The sequence below is a fragment of the Leopardus geoffroyi genome, chromosome C1 (genome assembly GCF_018350155.1).
Source record: "Leopardus geoffroyi isolate Oge1 chromosome C1, O.geoffroyi_Oge1_pat1.0, whole genome shotgun sequence".
NCBI classification, from domain to species: Eukaryota; Metazoa; Chordata; class Mammalia; order Carnivora; family Felidae; genus Leopardus; species Leopardus geoffroyi.
Genome location: NC_059328.1, coordinates 85,263,755 through 85,291,031, shown reverse-complemented (window position 1 = coordinate 85,291,031; position 27,277 = coordinate 85,263,755). Strand labels below are relative to the sequence as shown.

At 36.4% G+C, this 27,277-nt stretch overlaps 1 protein-coding gene across 2 annotated transcripts in view; it reads right to left on the bottom strand.

Annotated features, from left to right (window-relative positions):
• AGL (amylo-alpha-1, 6-glucosidase, 4-alpha-glucanotransferase) overlaps positions 1 to 27,277 on the bottom strand; it is an 84,784-nt gene that overhangs the window by 13,536 nt on the left and 43,971 nt on the right. For both annotated transcript variants that reach the window (XM_045478394.1, XM_045478395.1), the window contains exons 21-29: positions 24,615 to 24,745; positions 20,347 to 20,483; positions 19,965 to 20,098; positions 18,501 to 18,676; positions 14,609 to 14,711; positions 10,631 to 10,856; positions 9,287 to 9,398; positions 1,632 to 1,767; positions 276 to 388 (exon numbers count right to left, since the gene is read on the bottom strand). In XM_045478394.1, the coding sequence (XP_045334350.1) occupies positions 276 to 388; positions 1,632 to 1,767; positions 9,287 to 9,398; positions 10,631 to 10,856; positions 14,609 to 14,711; positions 18,501 to 18,676; positions 19,965 to 20,098; positions 20,347 to 20,483; positions 24,615 to 24,745 (1,268 nt within the window). The remainder of the gene's footprint in view (positions 1 to 275; positions 389 to 1,631; positions 1,768 to 9,286; positions 9,399 to 10,630; positions 10,857 to 14,608; positions 14,712 to 18,500; positions 18,677 to 19,964; positions 20,099 to 20,346; positions 20,484 to 24,614; positions 24,746 to 27,277) is intronic.

Below are 27,277 nucleotides of genomic sequence, written 5' to 3'. Positions count from 1 at the left end.
CAAAAATGCAACTTGCTCACAGTCACATTAAGGAAAAGAAAGCATAAAAAGGCAATTAACTATGATGTTTTTCATATCTCAGTTCAAAGTTGCTATAAAAATATGGTTAGTAACCAGGTTTGTTACAATTTCATAGTAGGAAATTAATGTTCTTTCTTTCCTCTTAATCTTAAGAGTTTTCTAATATTAGTTCATTGAGTCAAATGATGATTATGTAGATTAAGAGTATAGACTGTACATTTGAAGTTTCTTTTTAAATAAAATGCACAGCTTACCATGTCTTCTTATGGTGACTTCATGATAAGGGAAAATTCTTTTTTTGGATAATTCCAGCAACCAACGGACGGTAGATTTACTCAGGCCCACAATTTCCACAGCAGACCCATCTCTAAAATTAAAATAAATTTTACTCTGTGGGTTGGAGTCATTTAAGCACTACTTAAATGGCATTCAATAAATAATTCTGATGAACTGTATAATTAATGTTATAAAAACAACTATGAAAAGCCCCTCACTTTATTGAAATGTATACTGCATACATAAGAAATCTCTCCTCTAATTATTTTGCCATTGCTTACCTACTTAACAATTAAAAAAAGTTCCGTGAAGTGGAATGGTGATTATGGAGTTAAAGAAGATGGCAGCTGGAAAAGGTAGGGAATGCATCAGAGAATGCTGAAACAGAGTACCAAAGACAGAAAACATGGGATAGAAGGACTGGAGAAAGCCAGGGAAAGTATACTTAGTAATTTGAAAGTGTGTTTTTTTTTTTGTTTTTTGTTTTTTTTTAGAGAGTTAGAGAGAGAGAGAGAGAGAGAAAGCGAGCACAAGTTGGGGAACAGGGCAGAGGGAGGAGGGAGAGAGAGAATCTTAAGCAGGCTCCATGCCCAGCACAGAGCCCGAAGCGGGGCTTGTGACTTTGGGATCATGACCTAAGCTGAAATCAAGAGTTGGATGCTCAACCGACTGAGCCACCCAAGTGCCCCTGAAAGCTCATTTTTAAGGAAAATGAAAGGGAAGTATGAGACCTAATAACGTACCAAAATAAACATGCTTTAAAAAGAATTCGCAAAGCATATAACAACAGCTATAATTAAATGATTTTTTCACAGTTCTGACTGAAGATAAAATTTAGAATAAGAAAAGAGTTTCTCAGACTTGATACTATATTAAGCATTTAAAACCATAAAAAGAAATAATGGGAGAAAAGATGAAAAAATTTAGAAGGGTAAAAGGTTCAGAAATTAAAAGTATTTCAAAAAGGACTGGGTAATGGGGTGTTTTCTATATGCATGAAAGATGGGCACAATGAAATGTTTACAATGAAAGCATTTTAGGTTAAGATCTTAACCACAGGGATAATGATTCATAATAATAATGAATCACTCCTTTGAGGTGCTTGTGGGGAATCACCCCACGAGAACTCCCTGAAAAGAACAGACAGCTTTCCTTGATGACTTGTAACAAGAGAGTTGTGTGTGTGTGCTCTGGGAGAGGAGGGAGTGGATGAAGGGAGGGAGATTTTGACCGATTTAATATGAAGACTTCGTGGTTAATAGAATAAAAGATTCCATAAGTATGTGGTTTTAAAAAGGGTATAATTATATATGCACAATACAAATAAATATTACCTTGGAGTGGCTGGGATTCCTCTGTTTCTGGCTCTGTCACTTTCTCCCATTTTATCCATCCATGTGCCGCAATTTAAGCGATTTCCTCCATAAACAAATCCTGTTTCTTCGTCAACACCTGCGGTTATATTGAAGCCTAGAAAAGCAAAATAAAACATTTATAAAATCTGAAAGGAATACAACAAACTAGGATAACTACTCTGGAGAGCACTGTGCTAATGCCTTAAAAGCTGAAGACGTGTATGTTCTACCATAGAGTAGTTTCACTTCTAGACACATACTTTAGAGAAATCCTTACCCATGTGCATATGAAGGTATGCACAAGGATATTCAATGCAACACTGTATTAGCAAGAAAATAAATAACTGCTAAGCAGAGAAGTGAATAAACACTGTGGTTTATTCATACAGTGTAAAACTCTCTATACCATTTCAAATTAATGAACTAGATTTACATGAATCATAATGTGCAAAACCCCAAAACAAAATGATTGAGCAAACAAGTTGCAAAAGGATATGCATAAGATACCTTTTCTTAAAAGTTTAAAATATAGACAGTACTAATATATATAATCATATAGGTCTATATGACTATGTCTAATATGATAATATTTAAAACATATAGTTATGTGTATATATTATAGTCTGAATACATATATAATGTATAATATACTGAATACATACTATATAATATACTGAATATATTACTACATAATACATATGTAATTTACACATACTCAAACACAAACTCATAAAATTCAAAACATAAATGGAAATAATAAACCCTGATTCTAGCATAGTCATTAATTATAGAGAGGGAGGGAAGAGAGAGAGATGAAGCTCTACATATAATTCTGATGGTTTATTTTCAACACAAAACAGAAAGATCTGAAGAAAATATGATCAAATGTTAATATCTGCCTAATTTTATTTCTAGGTTTCAAGGTGTAATTTATATTTTTCTCTAACTGGAATGTTTTACAATTAAATCTAAAAATTAAAATAATTCAGAGATATCACAAAAAATGTTCTTTTAAGTATAAAATCTATATCTATTTAGTGTCCTAACTGAAAGATAAAAAAGTATCAGTGATTTTTACCAGTTCAATCATGTATACAATTTGTATGTTACCACCACAAACAATAAATTAACTAAATGAGGTTTCAACTATTTTTTTTTTTTTTTTTTTTTGAGAGAGCTTGAGTGAGTGAGGGGCAGAGAGGGAGAGAGAGAGAATCCCACAAGGGGCAGAAAGAGAGGGAGAGAGAGAGAATCCTGAAGCAGGGCTCCAGCTCACCTGATATGGGGCTTAAACTCACCCGATATGGGCCAGGACCTGAGCCAAAGTTGAATGCTTAACTGACTGAGCCACCCAGGCGTCCCTAACTACTGTTTAAAATGTAATTTAGAACATGCAAGAAGGAATATAAGTTTTTGAGTTTACGTCAAAATTTGCCAATGACTTAGTGAGTTATCTGAAATAGCTGAAATAGATCACTTAAAAAGATGATCATTTTACAGTAAAAACAATAGTGTTTAAAAAAAGAGCAACAAGAGTCCATAATCCTATTACCCTAACAAAAACTATTACATTTATGTATTCCTTTCTAATCTTTTCACAGAATAGTAATATTTTCATAAATAAATCCAACTATTTTTCATGTATTAGATTCAACACCCATATAGTTCTTAATATTCAAATAATATTACACAAATTATAAAAATTATAATCATTACAAATTATTGAATTTTTCATTCAAGTAAATGTAAACAGGGGCGTCTGGGTAGCTCAGTGATCCACAGTTCATGGGATCTCAACAGTTCATGTGATCTCACAGTTCATGGGATCAAGTCCCATGTGAGGATTCTCTTCTCCTCTGTCTGCCCCTCCCCCTCTCATACACACACCCTCTCTCTCAAATAAACATCAAAACAAAACAAATGAAGTCAATTTAAACATTTCCTCTTAGACATAATTATTTTATTCTTTTCTGTGATTATAAGCAAAGTTATGATCAGTATCATGTAATATGGACTTTTTGTGTTTTAGGTTATTTCATAGACTAGATTCCCAGAAATGGAATACATTTATGAACAAAAACATGTGAATATTTTGTATCTCATGAAATATATGTAGATCTCTCTCTCTCTCTCTCTCTCTCTCTCTCCAAGTTGCTTTTTTTTAAAAAAATTTTTTTTTTTAACATTTATTTATTTTTGAGACAGAGAGAGGCAGAGCATGAACGGGGGAGGGTCAGAGAGAGAGGGAGACACAGAATCGGAAGCAGGCTCCAGGCTCTGGGCCATCATCAGCCCAGAGCCTGACGCGGGGCTCGAACTCACGGACCGCGAGATCGTGACCTGGCTGAAGTCGGACGCCTAACCGACTGTGCCACCCAGGCGCCCCTCCAAGTTGCTTTTGAAGAAGAATGAGTCAATTTGCAATGCCATCAGTAGTATCTGAATATCTCTCAAAACTAAAATCTATTATTTGTTACTGTTTGCTATGGATTGAATTGTGTAAATGCCCAAATTCATATGTTGAAATCTTAACCCCAGTACATCAGAATGTGACTTTATTTGCACACAGGAATTTAAAAAGTTAATCACATTTGGGGCACCTGGGTGGCTTAGTCGATTAAGCGTCTGATTTTGGCTCAGGTCATGATTTCAGTTTGTGGGTTCGAGCCCTGCATTAGGCTCTGTGCTGACACCTCAGAGCCTGGAACCTGCTTTGGATTCTGTGTCTCCTTCTCTCTCTGCCCCTCCCCCACTTGTGCTCTGTCTTTGTCTCTCAAAAATAAATAAATGTAAAAACAATTTTTTTTTTAAAAAGTTAATCACGTTAAAATAAGGGCATTAGCCTGGGCTTTAATCCAATTTGATCAGTATCCTTATAAGATGAGGAATTTTGTGCACAGACAATGCACAGAAGAAAGCTGATGTGAAGATACAGGGAGAACACCATGTAACCATGAACATGGCCATCTACAAGCCATGGAGAAAGACCTGGAACAGATCCTTCTTTCATAGACCGAAGGTTGAGTCAACCCTGCCAACACCTAAATTTTGGACTCCTAGCCTCTAGGACTGATAGACAATATATTTCTGTCATTTAAGCCACCCAGTGTGTGGTACTTTGTTATCCTAGTCCCAGCAAATGAATACATTGGTTTTTTTGCTAATAATAAACAGTAGACTTCTAGAACTCACTATGTGCCATGTACTGCTCTAAGTGCTTTAACATACATATTTCATTGAATCCTCGTATCAACCTTAGGGGGTAGGTGCTGCTATTATCTCCCTTTTACAAATGTAGAAGAGAGAGGCAAAGAGAAGTTAAAACTTATCCAAGGGAACACAGCTAGAAAATGAGCAGAGATGGGATTTTTAAGATAGCAAGTCTGCATCTAGCATTGACGCTTTCATTCACGCTCTGTTGTCTCATGAGAATTTAGTAGAGGAAAAATGGTGACCGACTTTAATATGAATTTGAGTGCCGGTAAGACTGACTGAATGCTTCTCTCATGTTTATTAATGGACTATCCATGTCCTTGGGCAAACTACTTGTCTGCCTCCCCTTCTTATTTCCTGAACTGTGAGCTAGGGATAGAGGTACTATCCTGGAAAATGTTTGCAAAGTAATACACAAAGGCAAGGAGGCTTTTAATTTATCTGATATTAAATATATGACAATAATTGGATATTAAATACATGGCAATAATTGGATAATCAGTGGTTAGTGATTTTCCTCTCAGAGATTTAGTGGAGCAAGAGAAACATACACAAAAAGGTACATGGGTTAAAATAACTGTAAAAGGACAGGTTGCTTCAAATGTACAAAAAAAGTAACAAATAAATCATATTTGTAGTTTCTGATGAAATGGCAAAATATCCCAGGCTATGGGATCTCTCCCCAAAATCACCCCTAGAACTGAATGTGAGGTACTGATTTGAAGAATTCACATAATTTTGGGGAGAAACTGACAAAAACAAGTGAAACCTGACCAGCCACTCTTGGGCTTTCACTCTATCTAGGCTTTTAATGTTGTTGTGTTATAAGCTAATGAGATTGCCTCTTTTCAGAGCTGTATGGAGTTACTACTAATCAAGGGAACATGAGCTTATTGAGAAGAAGAAAACATTAGATACCAGATGAATCTAACCACTATAAAAGGAAAAGAAGCAGGGTGCCTGTCTGGCTCAATTGGTAGAGTGTGGGACTTTTGATCTTGGGGTTGTGAGTTTAAGCCTCATGTTGGGTAAGAGATTACTTAAAAATAAAACCCTTAAGGGGTGCCTGGGTGCCTAGGTCGGTTAAGCATCCGACTCTTGATTTCAGCTCAGGTCATGATCTCATGGTTCATGAGTTTGAGCCCAGTGTCTGGATTTGTGCTGACACTGTGCTAACAGCATGGAGCCTACTTGAGATTCTCTCTTTCCCCCTCTCTCTGTGCTCCTACCCCACTCTATCTCTCTCTCTTTCAAAAATAAAATAAACATTCAAAAAAATTAAAAAGAAAAAAGAAAAACACTTGAAGATAGTGTTCACATCACAATAAAAACAACTATAGCAACTTATAGATCACTTTTTACTAGGCAGTGTTCTGAGAGGTTTCATAAGTAACAAATAAATGAGATTAGCTCATTGAACTAACTCAAATAAATAAATTTGAAGGATGTTGTAGGAGATATGGAAAGAAAAGATGATCAGACTGCACATAAAAGTTTATTGCTGTAGAATATATGAGGACCCCTTGAAATCAACAAGAAAAATACAGGAATGCTAAAAGAAAGATAAAGGCAAAGAACATGAAAGGACAATTTATAGAAAAGGAAACTTTCTAAAAAGGTATTAACATACGAATAATACTCAAATTCACCAGTGATAGGAGAATCACAAGTAACAACAATTACATGTTGCTTTACACCCATGAGATTAGTGGACAATGCGGGTGGGCACAGAAGAAGCCACTTTGATTGTCAGTGGGAATACAGACTGGCATAATAATTATGGAAAGAAATTTGGTAGTACTTAATCAAAGAGCATAAGAGTATAGTATATATAGCTCTGATACAGCAATGCTAAGTGAAATAAGCCAGACACAAAAGGACAAATACTGCATAATTCCATGTACATGAGGCATGTAGAATAGTCAAATTTACAGAGGCACAAAGTAGAATAGTGGTTATTAGGGATGAGGGAGGAGGGAATGAGGAGTTATTGTTTACTGGGCACAGAGTTTCAGTTTAAGATGATGAAAAGTTCTGGAGATGGATAGTGATGATGGTTTCATAATAACGTGAATGTACTTAAAGCCATTGTACACTTAAAATGATACATTTTATGGTAAAATGCTACACATGTTATGTGGATTTTGCTACATACACAAGAAACCTCAATAGTGGAAAAAACCAACACTCCAATTAAAAAATGGGCAAAAGACACAGACATTTCATCCAAAAGAGATACAAATGGCAAATAAGCACATGAATGGATGTTCAATACCATTGGTCATTAGGGAAATGCAAATTAAAACCACAATGGGTAGTGGTGTACCCAACTATCAGAACAGCTTAAAAAAAGTGATTAACGTCAAATACTGCTGAGGATGTGGAGAAGCTGGATCTCTCAAGTTTGCGGAAGGGAATGTAAAATGGTACACCACTTTGGAAAATAGTTTGGCAGTTTCTTATAAAACAAAATCCATACTTACCATATGACCCAATCACATTCTCAGGCATTTGTCCCAGAGAAATAAAAATTTATGTTCATACAAACACCTGTATATAAATGTTCATATTAGCTTTATTTATATTAACCAAAAAATGGAAATAACCAAAATGTCCTTCAACAGATGAATGTTACATCCAGGAAAGAGAATACTACTGAGCAATAAAAAGGAATAAACTACTGATACACGCAACAGCTTGGATGGACCTCAAAGGGAATATGCTTAGTGAAAGAACTTATCTCAAAAATTTACATGCTATATGATTCCATTTATATACATTCTTAAAATGACAAAACTACAGACTCTTAAATACAGAGAACAAACTGAGGGTAGATGGGGGGTAGGGGAGAGGGGGAAAATGGGTGAAGGGCATTGAGGAGGGCACTTGTTGGGATGAGCACTGGGTACTGTATATAAGCCAATGTGACAATAAATTATATTTAAAAAATAAAAATTAAAAAATTAAAAAATGACAAGACTATAGAGATGCAGAACAGATTAGTAGTTGCCAGAGACCAGGGATTGTTGGTGTGACTCTTAAGGGGTAGCACAAAGAAGACATTTCTATATATTGATTGTGGTAGCGATTACATGAAGTTACACATGGGGCAAAATTACACAGAGCCATGCACACACATGTACACACACAAATGAGTTAATGTAAGAATGGTGAAAATTGAATATGGTCTAGTTAACAGTATTGACCTAATGTCAGCTTCCCGATTTTGATATTGTATTACAGTAAGATATAGATAAAATAGATAAGATATCCTCATTGGGGTAGCTGGATGAAGGCCTCAGTATACTCTTAAGTGTCATTTTTACAGCTTTCTATCAATCTCTAATTCTTTCAAAATTAAAATTACAGCTTTCTATCAATCTCTAATTCTTTCAAAATTAAAAATTAAAAAGCTTTCTATCAATCTCTAATTCTTTCAAAATCTACATGCACATAAAGCAGTATATGTTTCACAGAACAATATATAACTATACAGCAAATGTATATATATTGTATGCCCTGCATGTGTCTTTATATTACTTCCTGTACGGAATGTCTCTAGAGGGAATGGATAATAAAATAAATTGTCATTAGCCTTGCATTGGCTGATGATGATAGTGTGCCATAAAAATAGGAACATGATAAACTTAAAAGAGGTTAAAAAAGTAGGTCTATTTTAACTCTGTAGACAAAGCTTTTTACAAAAAGAATCTTATAAGAGCCTAAGTTACAGAGAAAGATTGTGGACAAAATCCTAGCTCTGCCACTTAGTAGCTGTGTGACTCTGGGCAAGCTACTCTGCTTCGGTCATCTTATCAATACACCTGGGAACAATATAATGCATCCCCAATGTTCTTGGGAGTGTTAAATGGGAATAACATAGGTAAAGTAGTTAGCACAATGCCCAGCACATAGTAAGCCCTCATTTATTATGCTTATAAATGCAACCACCAAAATTACCTTTTAAATTGGCTGGCAAAAAGATACAAAATTAAAAAGATATAAAATTTTATCTTTCCTCTAGAAACTAAAACTAAACCGGTGAGATCAGGAACTGTGTTAATCTTTCTCATTGTTATGTTTTGAAGTTTCACACACAAATAAAATATTTGTCAAATACATGAACAGTTAGGGGCTCCTGGGTGGCTCAGTCAGTTAAGCGTCTGACTCTTGGTTTCAGCTCATGTTACGATCTCACAGTTTGTGGGATAGAGCCCCACAATGGGCTTTGTGATGACAATGCGGAATCTGCTTGGGATTCTCTCTCTTTCTCTCTCTCTCTCTCTCTCTCTCTCCTTCTCTCTCTGCCCCTCCCCTGCTCTCTCTCTCTCTTAAAACAAACAAACTTAAAAAAATACATGAACAATTACAAGGTTTAATTCCACCTCATCAGTAAATCTTTACTATGTAAAGTTATGTACCTTCATCCTTCATGTTTCGATCTATCTGTGGCCCAGCATTCCTTTCTCGGAACTGTATGCCCTGCATATGTCTTTGCATTACTTCCTGTATTACTTCAAACAATGGCTGATCCTGTTTGAGATACAATGGATGTTATTTTTGTTAGAAACTGCATTTTTCTTACCTTTTCCCAAATCCCACAACTGTAGTTTTGTGAAAACATATTTTCCTCTGGAAGAGAAATGGGGTGGGACTGGGGAAGGAAGCTCCTATAGCCCACATTAAACAGTCAGCCTCTGGCATATGAATATTTAACATACTGTAGTTTCGACTATTCATGTCTGTGATATGAAATAGTTTGTAATTTTGCTGACACATGAAAATGAATCTTGTGAGTTTGTATAGTTTCTGTTCAAGTGAACTGTGCAGATAATAAATGTATCTAGCTTCTACAGAAGCTACAGAAATCTAAATTGGCATGCTGTTTTTACACATCCACATATATAGTAACAGGGATAAATTACATGGTAAAGTGACACTTTAGGTAAAAACTTTTTTTGACAAATGTTCTTTGAATATTTCATGACAAAAATATCATGGGGGCACAGATCTCTGCTAACTTTAAGATGGTTTAGAAGTTCTCCACAATCACATACCAAACAAACTATAATATAAAGGTGGATCAGAAATGGCAAAAGTACATAATCTCTGTACATTATTGACTGGGAAGAAATCCACTCAAAACGTTTATTTTTTCTGCACTGTTCACAAGGTAAGGGCATTGTGGTTTGGTGATCAGGCTCTCCGCAACCTTGTTCACCCTTTCCACTATCTCTTATTACCCTGCAGGTGCCCTACACAAAAAGTCAAACTAGACTGAGCAGCATGTCCTAAATGTGCTTCAATCCACCCTGCACTTTATTTTTCCTTTCATCTTTGATGTTTTCTCACAACTTCCCTCATCTCTGCTGAAATCCTACTCCCCTTTTAAAGTTCAGTTGAGGTGAAATTTTAGCTACTTTATGAAGTCCTCACTAAGAACCAACTACCTATTAGATTCTCTCTCTCTCTTTTATGCATGGCATTTCCTATACACCTTTTTGTAATGACCATAATATGTATATGTTATCTTTTCTACCATGTTGCAAGTTCCTTCCTTGAACTTGAAGTTTGAACTTGCACTTGAAGATAAGAAGCAGTCTTATCACTGCAATCTTTCAAAGTCCTAGCAGGTGCTAAACAAATACCAATACTTGAATTCTTCAGATCTGGATTCTTAATTACATGCACTTTTATATTTTATACACTTTTACAGCTAGAAGTCATTTTTCAGGAAAAAGAAATTATTTTAAGATGATTTTTACCAGTGTGCCGGCAGACAAAGGAGCAGAATCATCTGTAGGATACATTCTGGAAACTGGGCACTTGAGAATGTCTAGGCCATTGGGAACGAATTTACAATAATCCTGAACACACTGTAGCCACCACCACACAGCATCCCGACAATTGTATCTGGCATAAGTTCCTTCGCCCAGGAGATTAGGAATGAGACCGTGTCTCAGGGTACCAGCAAATGCTAAAATAATATTCCTAAAACAACAGAATTAGGTGGATCATTTGATATGAAAACAATCAGTTAAAAATTTTTAAGTCCCTTTTTGTGACTACTATTTCTGCCCTTCTTTGAAATTTCATGGAGAAGTGGCCATAATATGATACATCAAGCACTGAATTAAAGGCCAGAAACCTTGATCCTAGCCCTGGCTTTTTCTCTGACAATCTTACCTTCTCTGGGATAGTTTTTTTTAATCTGTGGATTTAGAGATTGGACTGGGTGGTTTTTAGGGCCCCTCATATCTCTAGATTCTACTTTTGAAATCTGTGGTATTTCAAAATCTAAGTAACTATGAAATGAACTTTATTATTTTAAATAGCAGATATGAAGAGCAAAGTAAATATGTAAGAAAATAAATGAGTAAAAGTTGACCTTGAAAATCATGATTTATTTTCAAAAACTGGTAGAGAATACATCTTTTAAAGTACTATTGTACTGTCATATACCAAATGACAACTTCGTAAGATGGCATATTGCATTCTAAAATCTAAGACGTAAGAAATAAGAAGACTGAGGTTTAAAACCTAGCATTGCCATCTGTATGACCTAGGAAAAGTCATTTAAAATGTCTGGCCTCAGTGTTTTTTGGCTAAACCATTTGGAAATTTAATTAGTTTTGTGTCTCAGTTTAATGCCTGTCTCTTAAATAATAGTGCAATAAAAATCCTTCTTATATCCTGCAGCACAAAAGTGTTAGTATGGATAGTGACAGTTCCAATTAATAAAAGGTCAGAATGCAGCAATCTCAGCCATCCAGAACAATGTCACACACCTGAAAGTTGAATACAAAGACTTCTGTCCATGAATATCTCTGCAGAAGGAGGAAGTAGAACTCTCTGTGGTAGAGATAGCCATGTGTCCACCAAAATGGCTTTCCCCCATGTCCCAACCTACTTTAGAGCTGGCTGTGACCAGATTACTGGATTCTAAGGCAAACATGTGAATGGAACTGATGTATGTTAAGTACACAGAACAGGTGCATTTTCCTTAGGCTCTTTCCCTCTCTGCCAGCTGATTGGAGAGTAGTACTCAGAGGCCCTGGGAGATGGTCGATCCTCAAGATGAAGGAGCCTATATCCTTGAATCACTATGTGGAAAGCTGCCTCCTGAACACCCATTTGGGGCGAGAAGCAAGAAATAAATTTCGTCTGTGAAAAACCATTTAAGTTTATAAAGAAAAAACATTTTTTTTTTAATATTTATTTTTGAGATAGAGAAAGAGACAAGAGTGTGAGCGGGGGAGGGGGAGAGAGAGAGAGGGAGACACAGAATCCAAAGCAGGCTCCAGGCTCCAAGCCATCAGCACAGAGCCTGATGTGAGGCTCAAACTCACAAACCATGAGATCATGACCTGAGCCAAAGTCAGATGATTAACCGACTGAGCCACCCATGTGCCCTAAGAGTTTATAATTTATATAGCAGCTAGTACTACCCTAACACATACATTATCCTCTTGGAATCATCTAGATCAGGGTAGGCAACCTTTTTTCCGTAAAGGACCAGAAAGTAAATATTTTAGGCTTTGTTGGCCATATATATGGTCTCAATCATGTATTCCTCTTTTTTAAATGACTCTTTAAAAAGGTAAAAATTATTCTTTGCCCCAGGTGATACAAAATAGGCGGTAGGCCATATTTCATTGACCCCTGATCTAGACAGTCATATGTAACATTGAGAAGGAGAAATTGTTGGTAGTATATACAAGTGATAATTGAGAGCCCAGATAACAATGAAAATAATAATAATGATTAAAAAATTAACATTTGTGGGGCGCCTGGGTGGCGCAGTGGGTTAAGCGTCCGACTTCAGCCAGGTCACGATCTCGCGGTCCGTGAGTTCGAGCCCCGCGTCGGGCTGTGGGCTGATGGCTCAGAGCCTGGAGCCTGTTTCCGATTCTGTGTCTCCCTCTCTCTCTGCCCCTCCCCCATTCATGCTCTGTCTCTCTCTGTCCCAAAAATAAATAAATGTTGAAAAAAAAAATTAAAAAAAAAAAAATTAACATTTGTGTAACGTATGTGACAGATACTGTTCTAGACGCTATAACTGTATAGCTCATTTAATCTTCACAAAACCCCTGTAGGTTAAGTACTATCACCATTTTACGGAGAGTACAACAAAGATAAATAATGTGTCAGCTGGTAGTTTGGAACCAGGATTAGAACCTGGCAGTCTGGCCGAAACCCAATTTCTTAGCCATTGTGCTGAATTCTGATGTTCCATTTCCTACTTTTTAATCATGGTAATTTAGAGCATTTGGGGAAGAAGCAAACAGCATCCCAAATCTCTACAGCCCCACAATGGTCTCTTTAGTCAATAAGAAATGATCTTATTATATTAGGTTAGCAGGGAAGAATATGATACATTTCAGATGCCTACTTAGAAATTTTTAATTTTAAAAGGATTGAAAACAAAACTTTTGTCATTTGAAGAGGCAAATTTCAGTTATTTTCTGAATGACATCAAAACAAGTTATCATATAAATGCTTTTTTTGCTGAAAGTTTTAACTTGTAGAGCAGTGCTGTCAAACTTTAGCCTTGGGCTGCTGAAAATCACCTGGAAAACACAGATTTCTACCTGGTACTCTGCCCTCTCTATCCTCACATTCGGAGGTCCAGCATAAGGATCAAGAATTTACATTTCTAACAAGTCCTCAGATGATGGTGACACTGCTGGTTGGTGGCACTGAGTGGTGCTCATTTGAGCAGCACTGCTATAATAGCCTCTTTTTTCTGCCTTTGGTAGTTCCATTCATACGATTGTGACATTAAGAAACACTATTTTAAATCTAAAAAAACATAAAACTGGAGGTTCCAAGGCCTGACAACAGATAGAGGAAAAGCTGATACTACAATTCTTTCTACAGGACTCAGTGTTCATTATAGAAGGAAAAAAATGATAAAATTCAAATTTTACCTTAAGGTGAATCTGAGTTCTTATAGTTAATTCAGGCATAGAAGTTTTATTCTTTAGTGAGTGATGTTAGTAACATGGTTAAATATTTTTTAGTTTTACTGAAATCAATTAGCAAATGCTGAAGATAACCTGACCTATAACATGAAGGACTAGAACTTAGTAACTTCAAAAATTTTCACTACTTTGAAATTCTGTGATCTTATTAAATGAACATGTATGAAATAAAATAGGGGCACCTGGGTGACTCAGTCGGTTCAGCGTCTGACTTAGCTCAGGTCATGATCTCACAGCTCGTGAGTTCGAGTCCAGTGTCAGGCTCTGTGCTGACAGCTCAGAACCTGGAGCCTGCTTCGGATTCATTCTCTCTCTCTCTCTCTCTCTCTCTGCCCCTCCCCCCTCATACTCTGTTTCTTTCTCTCTCTTTCTCAAAAGTAAATACACATTAAAAAATATTAAAAAAAAAAAAACACCTGGGGCGCCTGGGTGGCGCAGTCGGTTAAGCGTCCGACTTCAGCCAGGTCACGATCTCGCGGTCCGTGGGTTCGAGCCCCGCGTTAGGCTCTGGGCTGATGGCTCAGAGCCTGGAGCCTGTTTCCGATTCTGTGTCTCCCTCTCTCTCTGCCCCTCCCCCGTTCATGCTCTGTCTCTCTCTCTGTCCCAAAAATAAATAAACGTTGAAAAAAAAAAAAAAAAACACCTAAGGAAAACCTACCTCCCAACTGTTACAAATAGTTGGCAAGGAGGAAGGTTTGAAGAGCATGTGAAAAACATTTAGACACAAACTTGCGCTCCAACTCTTTAGAGATCTCCTACCTGGCCTCCAAATAGCGTCCAGTAATCAGCAGTAGACCTCTCAGTGCAATAAAAGTATCCCTTCCCCAGCAGCGGAAAATACCAGAAGAAAAATGAGGTAAACCTAATAGAAAACACAACAAAGTAATATATTAATAATACACCCAAGCCCCTATGAACTCTATTACTATAGGCCAGTTGCTTTAAGCGTGGGGGACAAGAATAAGCTATAGGGAGTCTGCAAGCCCTCTAAAATTATATGCAAAATGTGTGATGTATTTATACCTACATCAACTTTTGTGTGATGAGGTTCCATATTCTTATTACTTTCTTAAGGGAATCCATGATTTTGAAGATATTAAGAATCAAGGACTGGAGAGGGATACTTACCTGAATTGATTAGAATGTGAGTCTTTAAACTTTAAAGATAAACTTTCTTTTAATAAGTTAAAGCTAAATTGAAATCAGAGATCTAGTATTTAACATATAAACAAACGATACAGTATTAATTATATATATATATATTTTGAGTAACACAAGTGGGAAAGTTTAATAAAGTGAAAAGTACACTCTCCAGATATGAGAACAGATAAGCTCAAGAAAAAGACAGCTGCGCCATATAATGTTAATGATATATTTGAAAAGATTCCACCTGCAATTTAAAGGTAAGAAATTACTCTAAATACAAAATGATTACCTTACTGATATATAATTAAATATGTTTATTAATCTATCAGTCTAGAGACAAACTTAAATACCAAATTTCCCATTAATTCAAAACAACTTAAAAGTGTTAGACTTTGTTAGCCAGTTTTTATAAATGAAAATAAGGATTTCAGGTGCTAAATAACTTGAACATTCTAGGTAACTACAGCCTTTATGCATGAGATAAGATAGGGTGATTGATGGATAAAATCTACAACTTTTAGATTGAGTTTGGTTTCTTATAAAACAAGTAAAGAATATATTGTTATCTTTATTGGTACCAAAAACAATGATCAGTGGAAAGTAAAGGAAATTAGCATTCCACTCAAAAAAAGAACTATGCTAAAGCATAAATGCAACACATTTTTCAGGAAGGGAAAACTAAGGACATAAAATGTACACAGTGTTCATTCATAACTATCTTCTAAACACTTAACACTATATGACATTATCTTGTTTGCTTGTTTTCTGGTTTGTTTAATGAATAAATGTCTCTCCATAGTGGAAAATAAGATTCACGACAACAGAAACCTTATCTGGCTTGTTTACCAAACTATATCTATTGCTAAAAGTTGTAACTGGTAAGAAAAAATTATAAAAATTTATTGAATGAATGAAATAAAAGACTAATTATAAAAGGCAAATTGTGGGGTGCCTGGGTGACTCAGTCAATTAAGCATGTGACTCTTGATTTCTGCTCAGGTCATGATCTCACGATTCATGAGATCACTCCACGTTGGGCTCTGTGCTGACAGCTCAGAGCCTGCTTGGGATTCTCTCTCTGATCTCTCTCTCCATGCTGGCGCAATCTCTCTCTCAAAATAAATAAATAAACATTTTTTAAAAAAGGTAAGTTGAGAAGTGAAAGAATTTGACTGAGATAAAAGAAAATTTTGGCCATTCCTAAGTATACTTCACAATTTAAGTTTCTGCTTATTGGGTCTTTGCCTTCTTGGAGAGTCGACATTACTTTCTATTAAGAAGGATCAGAACTAAAGGCAATATTAGACATTTCTTTTCTACATTGTCTCTAAAATAATGGTACAAAATTTCTCTAAACACTTTGTGTATTATTTGCACATGGTTGATTATTAATATATGGTTTATATATGGTTGATGATTGTAACTTTGATGACGATGAGGACAGTGGACATCTATAATACTACTCTATGCCACACAGACTTCCTGGTACTTTAACCCATTTAAAACTTTGAATAAATTATGAGTATAGATAGATTTAAGGGTGAATTTGAGTTGTTATGCCCTAAAGTACAGGCAATTTGTCTTTGGGAAGAAGTCAAAACTATAAAATCTCTAGCACTGATATGTGGAAATGTTAGCGTTAACCTTTTGACCTCTAAGAGTATAGGACTTACCACATATCTTCTGAGTGATTTCTACCTTGTCAATTATTATACAAGTTTACAATTATAATTTTTTTTGGTACTATTGTCACCAAAGACCTTGGTATTCATTTTAAAATGAACCCCCAAAAACCTATCTGCAAAAATGAGCACAGTTCCGTTTTTTGTTAGTATGTAGCATACAGAACAGTCTCTTGGGATACTAGAAGGAAATATCAAAACTTCTATTTATATTTATCAACTTACCTTTCTGGTTTCTTAAAATTTTTTTTTTGACATTTATTTATTTTTTGAGAGGCAGACAGAGAGTGTGAGTCGGGGAGAGGCAGGGAGACAGAGGGAGACACAGAATCTGAAGCAGGCTCCAGGCTCTGAGCTGTCAACACAGAGCCTGATGGGGGGCTTGAACTTATGAACTATGAGATCATGACCTGAGCCAAAGTCAAATGCTTAACTGATTGAGCCACCCAGGTGCCCCATTACCTTTTTTAGTTTCTATTTTTATTTTACACTGTACAAGATTATATCAGATATCATATCAATATACCAGTTATGATACCAGTATATCAGTATATTTATTTTGGGAGTGCTTAACAATAGCAGTGCATAGTCAAGAATGTTGAGATCACTATACTGTGTAATAGGCTTCTAAGCAGTGGGCTTTAAAACCAAATTCTGCATATCAATTTTTTTTCCACAATGACTCAGTTCAGTTTCATGAGCATCTGCCTGAATTCACAGGGGAAATTAAGTACCAGGAGGAGATGATATTGAGTGAAAATCTAAAACATGATTATATAATTAAAACATTCAGAGGATTCATATGATCGTTCTAAATGAAAAGTTAATTTCTTTTTTAGTTGTCAGGTCTTAAGAAGTCTTTTTTCTTGGTCTGAGTAGATGCAAATTTAAGGGTAAACAGAGGAAATCACATAACTACTATTATTTTCATCCTGCAATTTGGTATTTTTCAGTTTGGTTTGGAAAGTTTTAAATTCAGTGGTGTTAAGTATTAAGCACTTTCTAGAAATAGCTTGAAAAAATTAAAAAGAAAATAAAAACCTGTTCTTTAGCCTATTTTGCTTACTGAGATTTGTTTCTTGATTCAGGTTTTAATACTACTTGCAGGAAAGGATGCCAACAAATAGAGTTGAAAGAATTTTATTGCAATTAGACACATAATAAAAATTATTTAACATTTGTTTTGTGTTTTGTAACATGTAGAGGATCTTCCTAGTATCTCTTGGTAATTTGCAAGGTTGAGTTAATTTTTTTAACTGTTTATTTTTTAGAGAGAGAGAGAGGGAGACAGAAAGCAAGCAGGGGAGGGGTAGAGAGAGAGGGACACACAGAATCAGAAGCAGGCTCCAGGCTCTGAGTTGTCAGCACAGAGCCCGATGTGGGGCTCGAACTCACGGCATGGACCATGAGATCATGACCTGAGCTGAAGTTGGATGCTAGACCAACTGAGTCACCCAGGTGCCCCTTGAGTTAATTTTTTAAATTGGAAAAGAAGTATAATATAACGTAAAAGAGTAGTAAAACAAATCTGATAAAAAAAAATACAAAATACTCAGAGTTGGAAAAAATAGAAACGTGCAGAAGAAAAGGATTAATGAGCCACAATGAAAACACACAAATAAATGTCTGTTGCACAGTATTAATTAAATAGTAAGCACAATTGTTAGTTTTACAAGTGAATAGCTATGGAATTTTACTAAGCAGTCACATAAAATCTTGGGTAACATCATGAGTTTTTTAAAAAAAATTAGTCATTTCCCCATAGCTTTTCCTCTTTGAAAAAATATTGACTGACACATTTTAACCTGTATGTAATTTCTTACCTGCAGCTAGAGATACACAATATTGCTCCTTTTCTTTTGTGATCTCATTTAGCCTATATGGCACATCCATGAGTGAAGGTGAAAGACGTGGCAGAGAAGGGCACTTTCCTACTCCACACATTTGCACTGATCCCAGTGAAAGGTGTTTCACAAAGGTAGAACCATTCTGAACAAAGCTGTAACAAAGTGACCGAGTTTAAAATATTTGTAGAGGGGCACCTAGGTGGCTTAGTCAGCTGAGTGTCTTACTCTTGATTTTGGCTCAAGTCATGATCTCATGGTTCGTGAGATTGAGCCCTGAGTCAGGCTCTGTGCTGAGCCCACTTGGGATTCTTTCCCTTTCTCTGCCCCTCCCCTTCTTGTGCACATTCTCTCTCTTTCTCTCTTTCCTCTCGAATAATAAATACACTTAAAAATATTATTTGTAGAAATGCAAAATTGTGGTGTTCATACCACATACTTGAAATCTACTCTCAACAGATCTTAAGTGTACAATGCAATACTGCTATTTACAGGCACAATGGTACACAGCACATTTCTAGAACTTACTCATCTTGCATACCTACTATTTCAAAATTATTTAGCAGTGTCATTTTATTTGGTTTCTTTCAAAGTCTCTCTATGCAGATGTGTAAAAATGGTAATACTAGTTGAAAACATTTTCAATTTGGTTAGATTTCAGAACTGCTTTCATTTTACCCAACATTACAACTGGCTTTAAGTCCATGACCTTGTTGTGCCAAATGGAAGGAAGGGCTGAAGTTCTGTTCTTTCTGAAATTATGCCCAAATCAATTTGGTGGCTCTTCAGTGGCACATTAGATCTGTAATTTCATTTTAGGGAAATTCATCACTAAAGGCAGATTTCATTCATAATAACAGAATAATTTTTTTCTTAGTTAATGAAAAATTAGAAAAAGAACTATATATGCATATTCTTTAAAAAAATTTTTTAAAAACATTTTTATTTATTTTTGAGAGACAGAGCATGAGCAGGGGAGGGGCAGACAGAGAGGGAGACACACAATCCAAAGCAGGCTCCAGGCTCTGAGCTATCAGCACAAGCCCTGACGCAGGGCTTGAACTCACACACTGTGAGATCATGACCTGAGCTGAAGTCTGACGCTTAACTGACTGAGCTACCCAGGCATATTTTGTATGCATATTCTAAACTTATATCCATTAACGTAACAAGTCAATGAGTAAACAGAAACAAATAATATAAAACAATTAAATTTTCTCATGAACATGTTTTTTTAGCTTTACTGAACAGATTTTAATGGGGATGTTTGTTTTTATATGCTCCAGATTAAAGGATGCAAATATATTTATTATCTACTTACAGACTCTCAGCTCTGAGTCTATGACAATTCCTTACGTTTTGGTCTTTCAAATGTGTGTATAAACTGACTGCATACAGTTTCTACACAAGCATGCCTATTTACTCAAGCTTTGTTGGATATACCTTGACATCTGCTTCCATGCTATATCCAGAAGAGTGGTGTATGCACCGATTAGTATAGCATCAAAGTAGCATGGGATAAGATAACGTGGGATCTGCTTCAGGTAGAAGAACATAGCCTGCAACCATTTACCAACCTGTCATAAAAATAATTTTAGAAGTTAATTCGGTGTGTTTACAGGCTGGATGCATTTTAAGAGGTAAATCCAAACATGCATCTATTATCTAATAATCCACTAGATTTCCATTTATTAGAATCAGAAGATGATGAAGAAGGGAGGGAAATATTTCAGGTCAGAAAACAATGTTAATTTTATAGATACCATAGTAATATAATTTTTATTTGTGTCCTTGTTTTTTTCAGCTAGAACATAGCTTTACTTACTTCAGCAATAGTTCCTGACCGCGAAATAAGCCGGTTACTGACATAGTCAATCATCCAATCTCCAGATCTCAAATTATCACAGAAGGGATGCCCCAAGTCATTCTTTGGTCTTATTTCTGCCAAGACGGACATTAATCCTGAAAATTCATAGAAATATCATGCTGTTATTAGCAGAGGCAACTTGTTCCCATAGCCTGGGCTACTGCTGTCTCTAATGATTTAGGGTGAACACATATAGACGTAGACACAAGGGCTGCAAAGACCACAGTGGCACTTCCCGTGGTTGGAGATAAGTGTGGCAACAGTGGCTGGGCCCAAGATACAAAGACATACTGAAGGGGACTACCGTCATAGGAGCTATGCCGAGCTTTCCAAGATGCTTAACTTCTGGGACTTGTTTTGTTCTTTTGAATTTGAATATTATAATATTCAAAGGCAACTAAATGTCATAGTTTCCCTACCCTAAGGCACTGGGGAAAAATTGGTAAGTCTGTGTCTTCTCATAGTGGAAAGTGGTAGATTCATTACTATTCAGGCAATCACAGGACTGGTTTCAGAGAGAACAAGAGCATCTCTGGTAACAATAATAACAAAAGCCTGCTTTGGAAAGAATCTTTGAAATATAACAAGAGGTAGCTGGGACTAAACAAACCATCAAGGTGAATATATGGGCATATCCTTAAGTAATACTCAACAGAAACTCATAGAATTCCTATGCATACATAGCAGAGTCTGTTATTTAAATGACAGAACAATAGCACTTCTTTGGTTGCCCAATAATGCAATAATTTCCACCTTAAAAATATTATATTAATAGCCTCACCATGTTCACTTTGACTAAATTTATTTATATATTTAGAATTTAATTTTACTGTGTATGTAGCATGTCTCGAGAAATTGAAAAAATAATTATATAAATTTAAGATGTAGTTCTTTCTCTCAAGGGCCTTTACAACCTTCTTTGGGAAACAAAGCTTAAAACATAAAAAAAAAAAACAACTAGAAAACAAGACAGTATAAAATAACATTTCACTTTTGCCCTAGTATTTTAAGGGAAGGCAAACATTGCTCAGCAAATGTGAGCTCCACTTGTTTAATAATGGTGACATGATGGAGCAGAGTTTTAGAAAAAGAGATCTGATATATCAATGGGATGGGATGATTTGTGGAAGAGGTAACAAGAGGTTGGAAAACAGGTTACTTGGTTTTGCAGACGGGACTTAGTCTTTGAATAGGGTGCTAACTATGAAATAGTTATAGAAAATAGAAATAAATAATAGAAAATAGAAAATAGAAAATAAAAGGATATGGCATATCACAGAGAATACAGAAAAAAAACCACAGTCATAATCACTGATTAAATAGTGAAGATAAGAGGGATGGATCCAAAAATAGATTCCTGGATTCCAACATGACTGAGTATGTATTATTGTAAGAAGTAGAGAAGAAGAGAAGGGGAATGTGGCTTAGGGGAGAGAAAGTCAGTGAAGTTGGTTGGTTTGATGTAACTGGATATTGCTATTTAAAAAATTTTTTTTAATATTTATTTTTGAGAGAGAGAGAGAGCGCGTGTGCGTAAGCACAGGGGAGGGGCAGAGAGAGACAGAGACCTAGAATCTGAAGCAGGCTCCAGGCTCTGAGCTGTCAGCACAGAACCTGACATTGGGCTTGAACACACAAGCAGTGAGATTATGACCTGAGCTGAAGTCTGATACTGAACCGACCAAGCCACCCAGGCACCCTGAATGTTGCTATCAAGAGCCTGCTAGAAATATTCAGTGGAGGGGTGCCTGGGTGGCGCAGTCGGTTAAGCGTCCGACTTCAGCCAGGTCACGATCTCGCGGTCCGTGAGTTCAAGCTCCGCGTCAGGCTGTGGGCTGATGGCTCAGAGCCTGGAGCCTGTTTCCGATTCTGTGTCTCCCTCTCTCTCTCTGCCCCTCCCCTGTTCATGCTCTGTCTCTCTCTGTCCCAAAAATAAATAAACGTTGGAAAAAAAAAATTAAAAAAAAAAAATAGAAATATTCAGTGGAATGTTGGAAACACTAAACTGTCAGAGAAAAAAGGGATTGATATAAAGAAAAAAATAAATCAGGACAGAGTTAGTAATGAACTAGACTTAACTCTAAGAAAGGAAAGAAAAGAAGTTCATGGAGGGGCGCCTGGGTGACTCAGTCGGTTAAGCGTCCAATTTCGGCTCAGGTCGTGATCTCGCAGTTCATGAGTTCAAGCCCCACATCTGGCTCTGTGCTGACAGCTCAGAGCCTGATGCCTGCTTCAGATTCTGTCTCCCTCACTCTCTGCCCCTCCCCTGCTCATGCTTTCTCTAAAATAAAAAATTAACGTTAAAAAAAATAAAAAAAAGTTCATGGAAGTCTTTTCTGTCAAGTAGCAGGTGTTCAACAGCTCGGAGTGAAAATGGAATGAATAGCTGTTTATGACTGGTAACATATACATTTCTTTATTTCTCACAGCACAAAACACTATGAAAGTGAGACTGTTTTAGAAAAAAGTGTCATAAGTACAAAAATCTGAAATTTACTGACAGCTTCTTATGTGCTTAGTTTTGTAGAAAGTATAAAAGCTAAAAAACAAGAATGCAAAAAAGGCAAACATTCTTTTTTCTCAAGGTACAATCTACTTAGTGGAATTAAAAAAAAAATTTTTAACGTTTATTTATTTTTGAGACAGAGAGAGAGACAGAGCATGAACGGGGGAGGGGCAGAGAGAGAGAGACAGAGTCGGAAGCAGGCTCCAGGCTCTGAGCCATCAGCCCAGAGCCCAATGCGGGGCTCGAACTCACGGACCGCGAGATCGTGATCTGAGCTGAAGTCAGACGCTTAACCGACTGAGCCACCCAGGCGCCCCTTAGTGGAATTTTAAAGCTAATAACCACCAAGTACTAACTATGAACCAAGCATTGTCTAAGTGCTTTACATGTATTATCTCATTTAATCCTTGTGGTAGGCACTAGTACTGTTTCCATTTTATAGATGAGAAAATTGAACCATGGAGAGCTTACTCTAAGGTTATACAGCTAGTTAGTATAGAACCAGCAAGTCTGGTTCTAAATCCTTTTTTCCCCCAAATTTATTTATTTATTTTCAGAGAGAGCAAGTGGGGGGAGGGGCAGAGAAAGCGGGAGTGAGAGAGAATCCCACACAGGCTCTATGCTGCCAGCACAGAGCCCAACACAGGCTCCAACTCTGGAAACTGTGAGATCATGACCTGAGCAGAAACCAAGAGTTGGACGCTTAACTAACTGAGCCACTCAGGCATCCCTAGAGCCCATTCTTAACCACAACAATAAAGATTCACAAAACACGTTGTGCTAATTACTAAAATACGCAATATATTCCAAGGGCCAAGAAGAATAATAAATTAATACAATGGGTATCTAGGGGACAAAGAAATAACTGTGAAAATTAATAGTTAAGGAATGCTTTGTGGAAAATGTAAGAATTGAATTCATCTTTATTATTATTTTTTTAAATTTTTTTTTTTAACGTTTATTTATTTTTGAGACAGAGAGAGACCGAGCATGAACGGGGGAGGGTCAGAGGGAGGAAGACACAGAATCTGAAACAGGCTCCAGGCTCTGAGCTGTCAGCACAGAGCCCGATGCGGGGCTCGAACTCACGGACCTTGAGATCATGACCTGAGCCGAAGTCGGCCGCTCAACCAACTGAGCCACCCAGGCGCCCCTGAATTCATCTTTAAAGATGGGTTAGATGGACAAAGAAAATAAGGAGTTGCAAAGGAGGCATGATACATGGGATCCTATATGAACCAGGAACACGTGTGATAAACCAAATTTTGCGGACAAACATCCAAGAAAATATTTCCAACCAGATGGGTTAAACTGGTAATTAAATATTTAGCTCCTATGTTCTGTCTTACAACTACTTAATATTTTATTATAAGTTCTCTTTGTAGGATAAGACAAATATGCAATGAAACAAAACTTCCAATTAGACGAAAAAGAAAGATGAATGTATAATAGTTACAACCTAGTCCCATTTGGGGCCCAAATAAATCTTCTCATTTAGTCTTCAAGAAAGCCCTATGAATTAGACAATATTTTTCACATTTAAAGAGGCAGAAATTGGAGCACAGAAAAGGGAAGTTACTTGCTGGAGATCCAGCTGGCGGAGCCACAATTTGAACCTAAGCAGTCAAATTCTGAGCCTGGACTCCTATTTCCATAAAGAAGACACCGTATGACCCTAAAAAAACCCTCCCAAGATTTAACTATCCTTGCATTTGCTTACCTTGAAGACCTGCATATTTAAGAGATGACCAGTTTGGGATGTCGTAACAGCCTCCACCATCTTCTTGTTCTTCTGCTTCACATCGGTAAAGTACCTGATTCAGCTCAGCCAAAGTTAATTTAGAAGCAATACTAAGAAGTGGAAAATAAAGAGAACTGGTTAAATACAGTAAAATTTCACTTGCTGTCAATAAAACTAAAGAGGAAAATCTGAATCATAACCATAAAGTGTCTTAGCAATATATGTTTTAGGAATTTGGCATTATGATATACATTATAAACAATATTCATTATGAATAGTAGTTTAAAGATAAAACATGCTAAAAATTCAGTTAGAAGTAACACTTCTTCCAAGCAAAAAAAAAAAAGAATTGTCAAATTTTACTACTTAGAGTATGCTAGAAAATTTTTTGGTTGCTACCACCTTTTTCTCACAAATTTACTTTTTTAATCTTTCTAGTTGGGCTTAGTTGTTTCTTTATATTCTATGTGGGACATCAATAGCTTTTTATGCTAATTATCTTGAAATCAAAATACTTCTCAAAGACTAGTAAAGGGATAATCAAAAGTCACAGTTAACCACCTTAGAAATCAGGTAGCATTTCTCTCTCCTTTTCCTTTTCTCCTTTCCGCAGGTTGCATTACCCTTTAGTTGGGTTATTCAGGAAACCAGGATTTTCTTAGATAAAGATGCTTCTTGATAGTAGTTGGAAGGAAGTGTCTATCATGGCCTTGGTTTCCCTTTGTCCAGGTAGCAGTGAGACTGTATTACTGACTACACCTGAATACAACCAAAAACTCTACTTTTTTGCAATTCTAGCTGTTTAGTCATTTCATTTTACCTAACTGAACACAAATCCTCCTGAGTTGTATGTGAACACATAATCCTCTTGAATGTACTTCCTTCCTTCTCTTTTAGTTCCGCCTCAGCTTAGAAAATTATTGTTGGCTGTGCTTCATTCCCTGTCTCTGCCTAGACTCTGTCCCCACAGCTGGGACTGACTTCTCCTTCATCTGCAGTCTGTGAATCAAGTTTGACCAAATCAGTCAGCAGTCTCAGTATCAACTCCATTCTAGGGCAATATTTTTCAACACGTAGCCAGTGAACTTGCATATGAATTCCCTGGAGCTTATTAAAATGCATATTTCTTGGCCTTGTCCCAAAATAACCTGAGTAGGTCTGAGGATGAATATTCATTTTATAAGTACTGTGCAGAAACACCAAATTGCTTCATCACAGATTTTTTTTAGAATGCAACTACTTTTCTAACAATAGATTGAATGGAGCTAATATCCTTAATGATAAAAGCTCTTATAAAAACAAAAAGTTGAACACAACAGAAAAATGGACTGGTACATAAAATGATATTTCATGGACAGCCAGTGAACAACAACAAAAATTTAGCTTGGGGGTGCCTGGCTGGCTCAGTTGGAGGAGCATGCAACTCTTTATCTCAGGGTCATGAGTTCGGGACCCACACTGTGTGTAGAGATTGCTAAAAAGACAAACTTAAAAAAAAATTTAGCTTAACTAATATTTAAAACAAATTAAGATGTGACTTTAAAGTAGTTTATGTTTACAAATTTGATTAGTAATAGCTAACACTCATCGATCACTTACCATCATCTTATAATCACTGTTCTAAGTGTTTTACATAAATAATCATAACTGTTTAAAAGAGGCACTATATTGATATCTATTAGGTTGCTTGCCCAAGGTCTTACTTCTTACAGCTATGAGAGTCTGAAATCAATTCAGGTTGGTTCGATATTCTATGCTCTTAACATTACATTGTAACAATATATACTCAGAATTGGTAACAATGTCAAGTAATGGACACCCTTACATAGGGCTGAAAGAATAAAATCTTTCTGGAGGAGATTTGGCAGTTTTAAAAGCCTCAGATATGTGGAGATAGCCTTATGAAGAAATTCCGTTTCTGGAAATTTATCCTAGTATTTATGATAGCAAACATATATGGAGCATTTATTATGTGCCATCAAGTGTTAAGTGCTTTCTATGCAGTATCCTATTTAACCCTTACTAAATTTAAGAGGTAGGTGCTATTATCAGCCCAGTTCTTCAGGTGGAAAAACTGAGATGAAGAAAATCTTAATATGTTGTCTAACATTATTTTAGGAATAGTGAAGCTGGAGTGAAAGCCAACTCTAAATTTCAAAACCCAAATTTTTTGGTATTATGTGGTACCACCTAGTAAGGGAATAGATAGTAAGGGAATGAGTAAGAATTCAGGCAAAGATGAATGTAAAAAAACCATACATAACAGGGAATTATTGGATGTAGTTTAGATGTCCAAAAACTGGAGGCTGAGTAAATAAATTTGGGGATAGCCAAATAATAGAATAATATGCTCCCCCTTTTTGTGTGTTTCAAATTTTTATTTAAATTCTAGCCAGTAAGGGGCGCCTGGGTTGCTCAGTCTGTTGAGCATCTGACTTTGGCTCAGGTCACACTCCGTGAGTTTGAGCCCTGCATCGGGCTCTGTGCTGACAGCTGGGAGCCTGGAGCCTGCCTCAGATTCTGTGTCTCCCTCTCTCTGAACCTCCTCTGTTTGAGCTCTTGTCTTTCTCTGTCTCAAAAATAAATAAACACTAAAGAAAAATTAAAAAAAAAATTCTAGCCAGTTAGCAATATAGTGTATG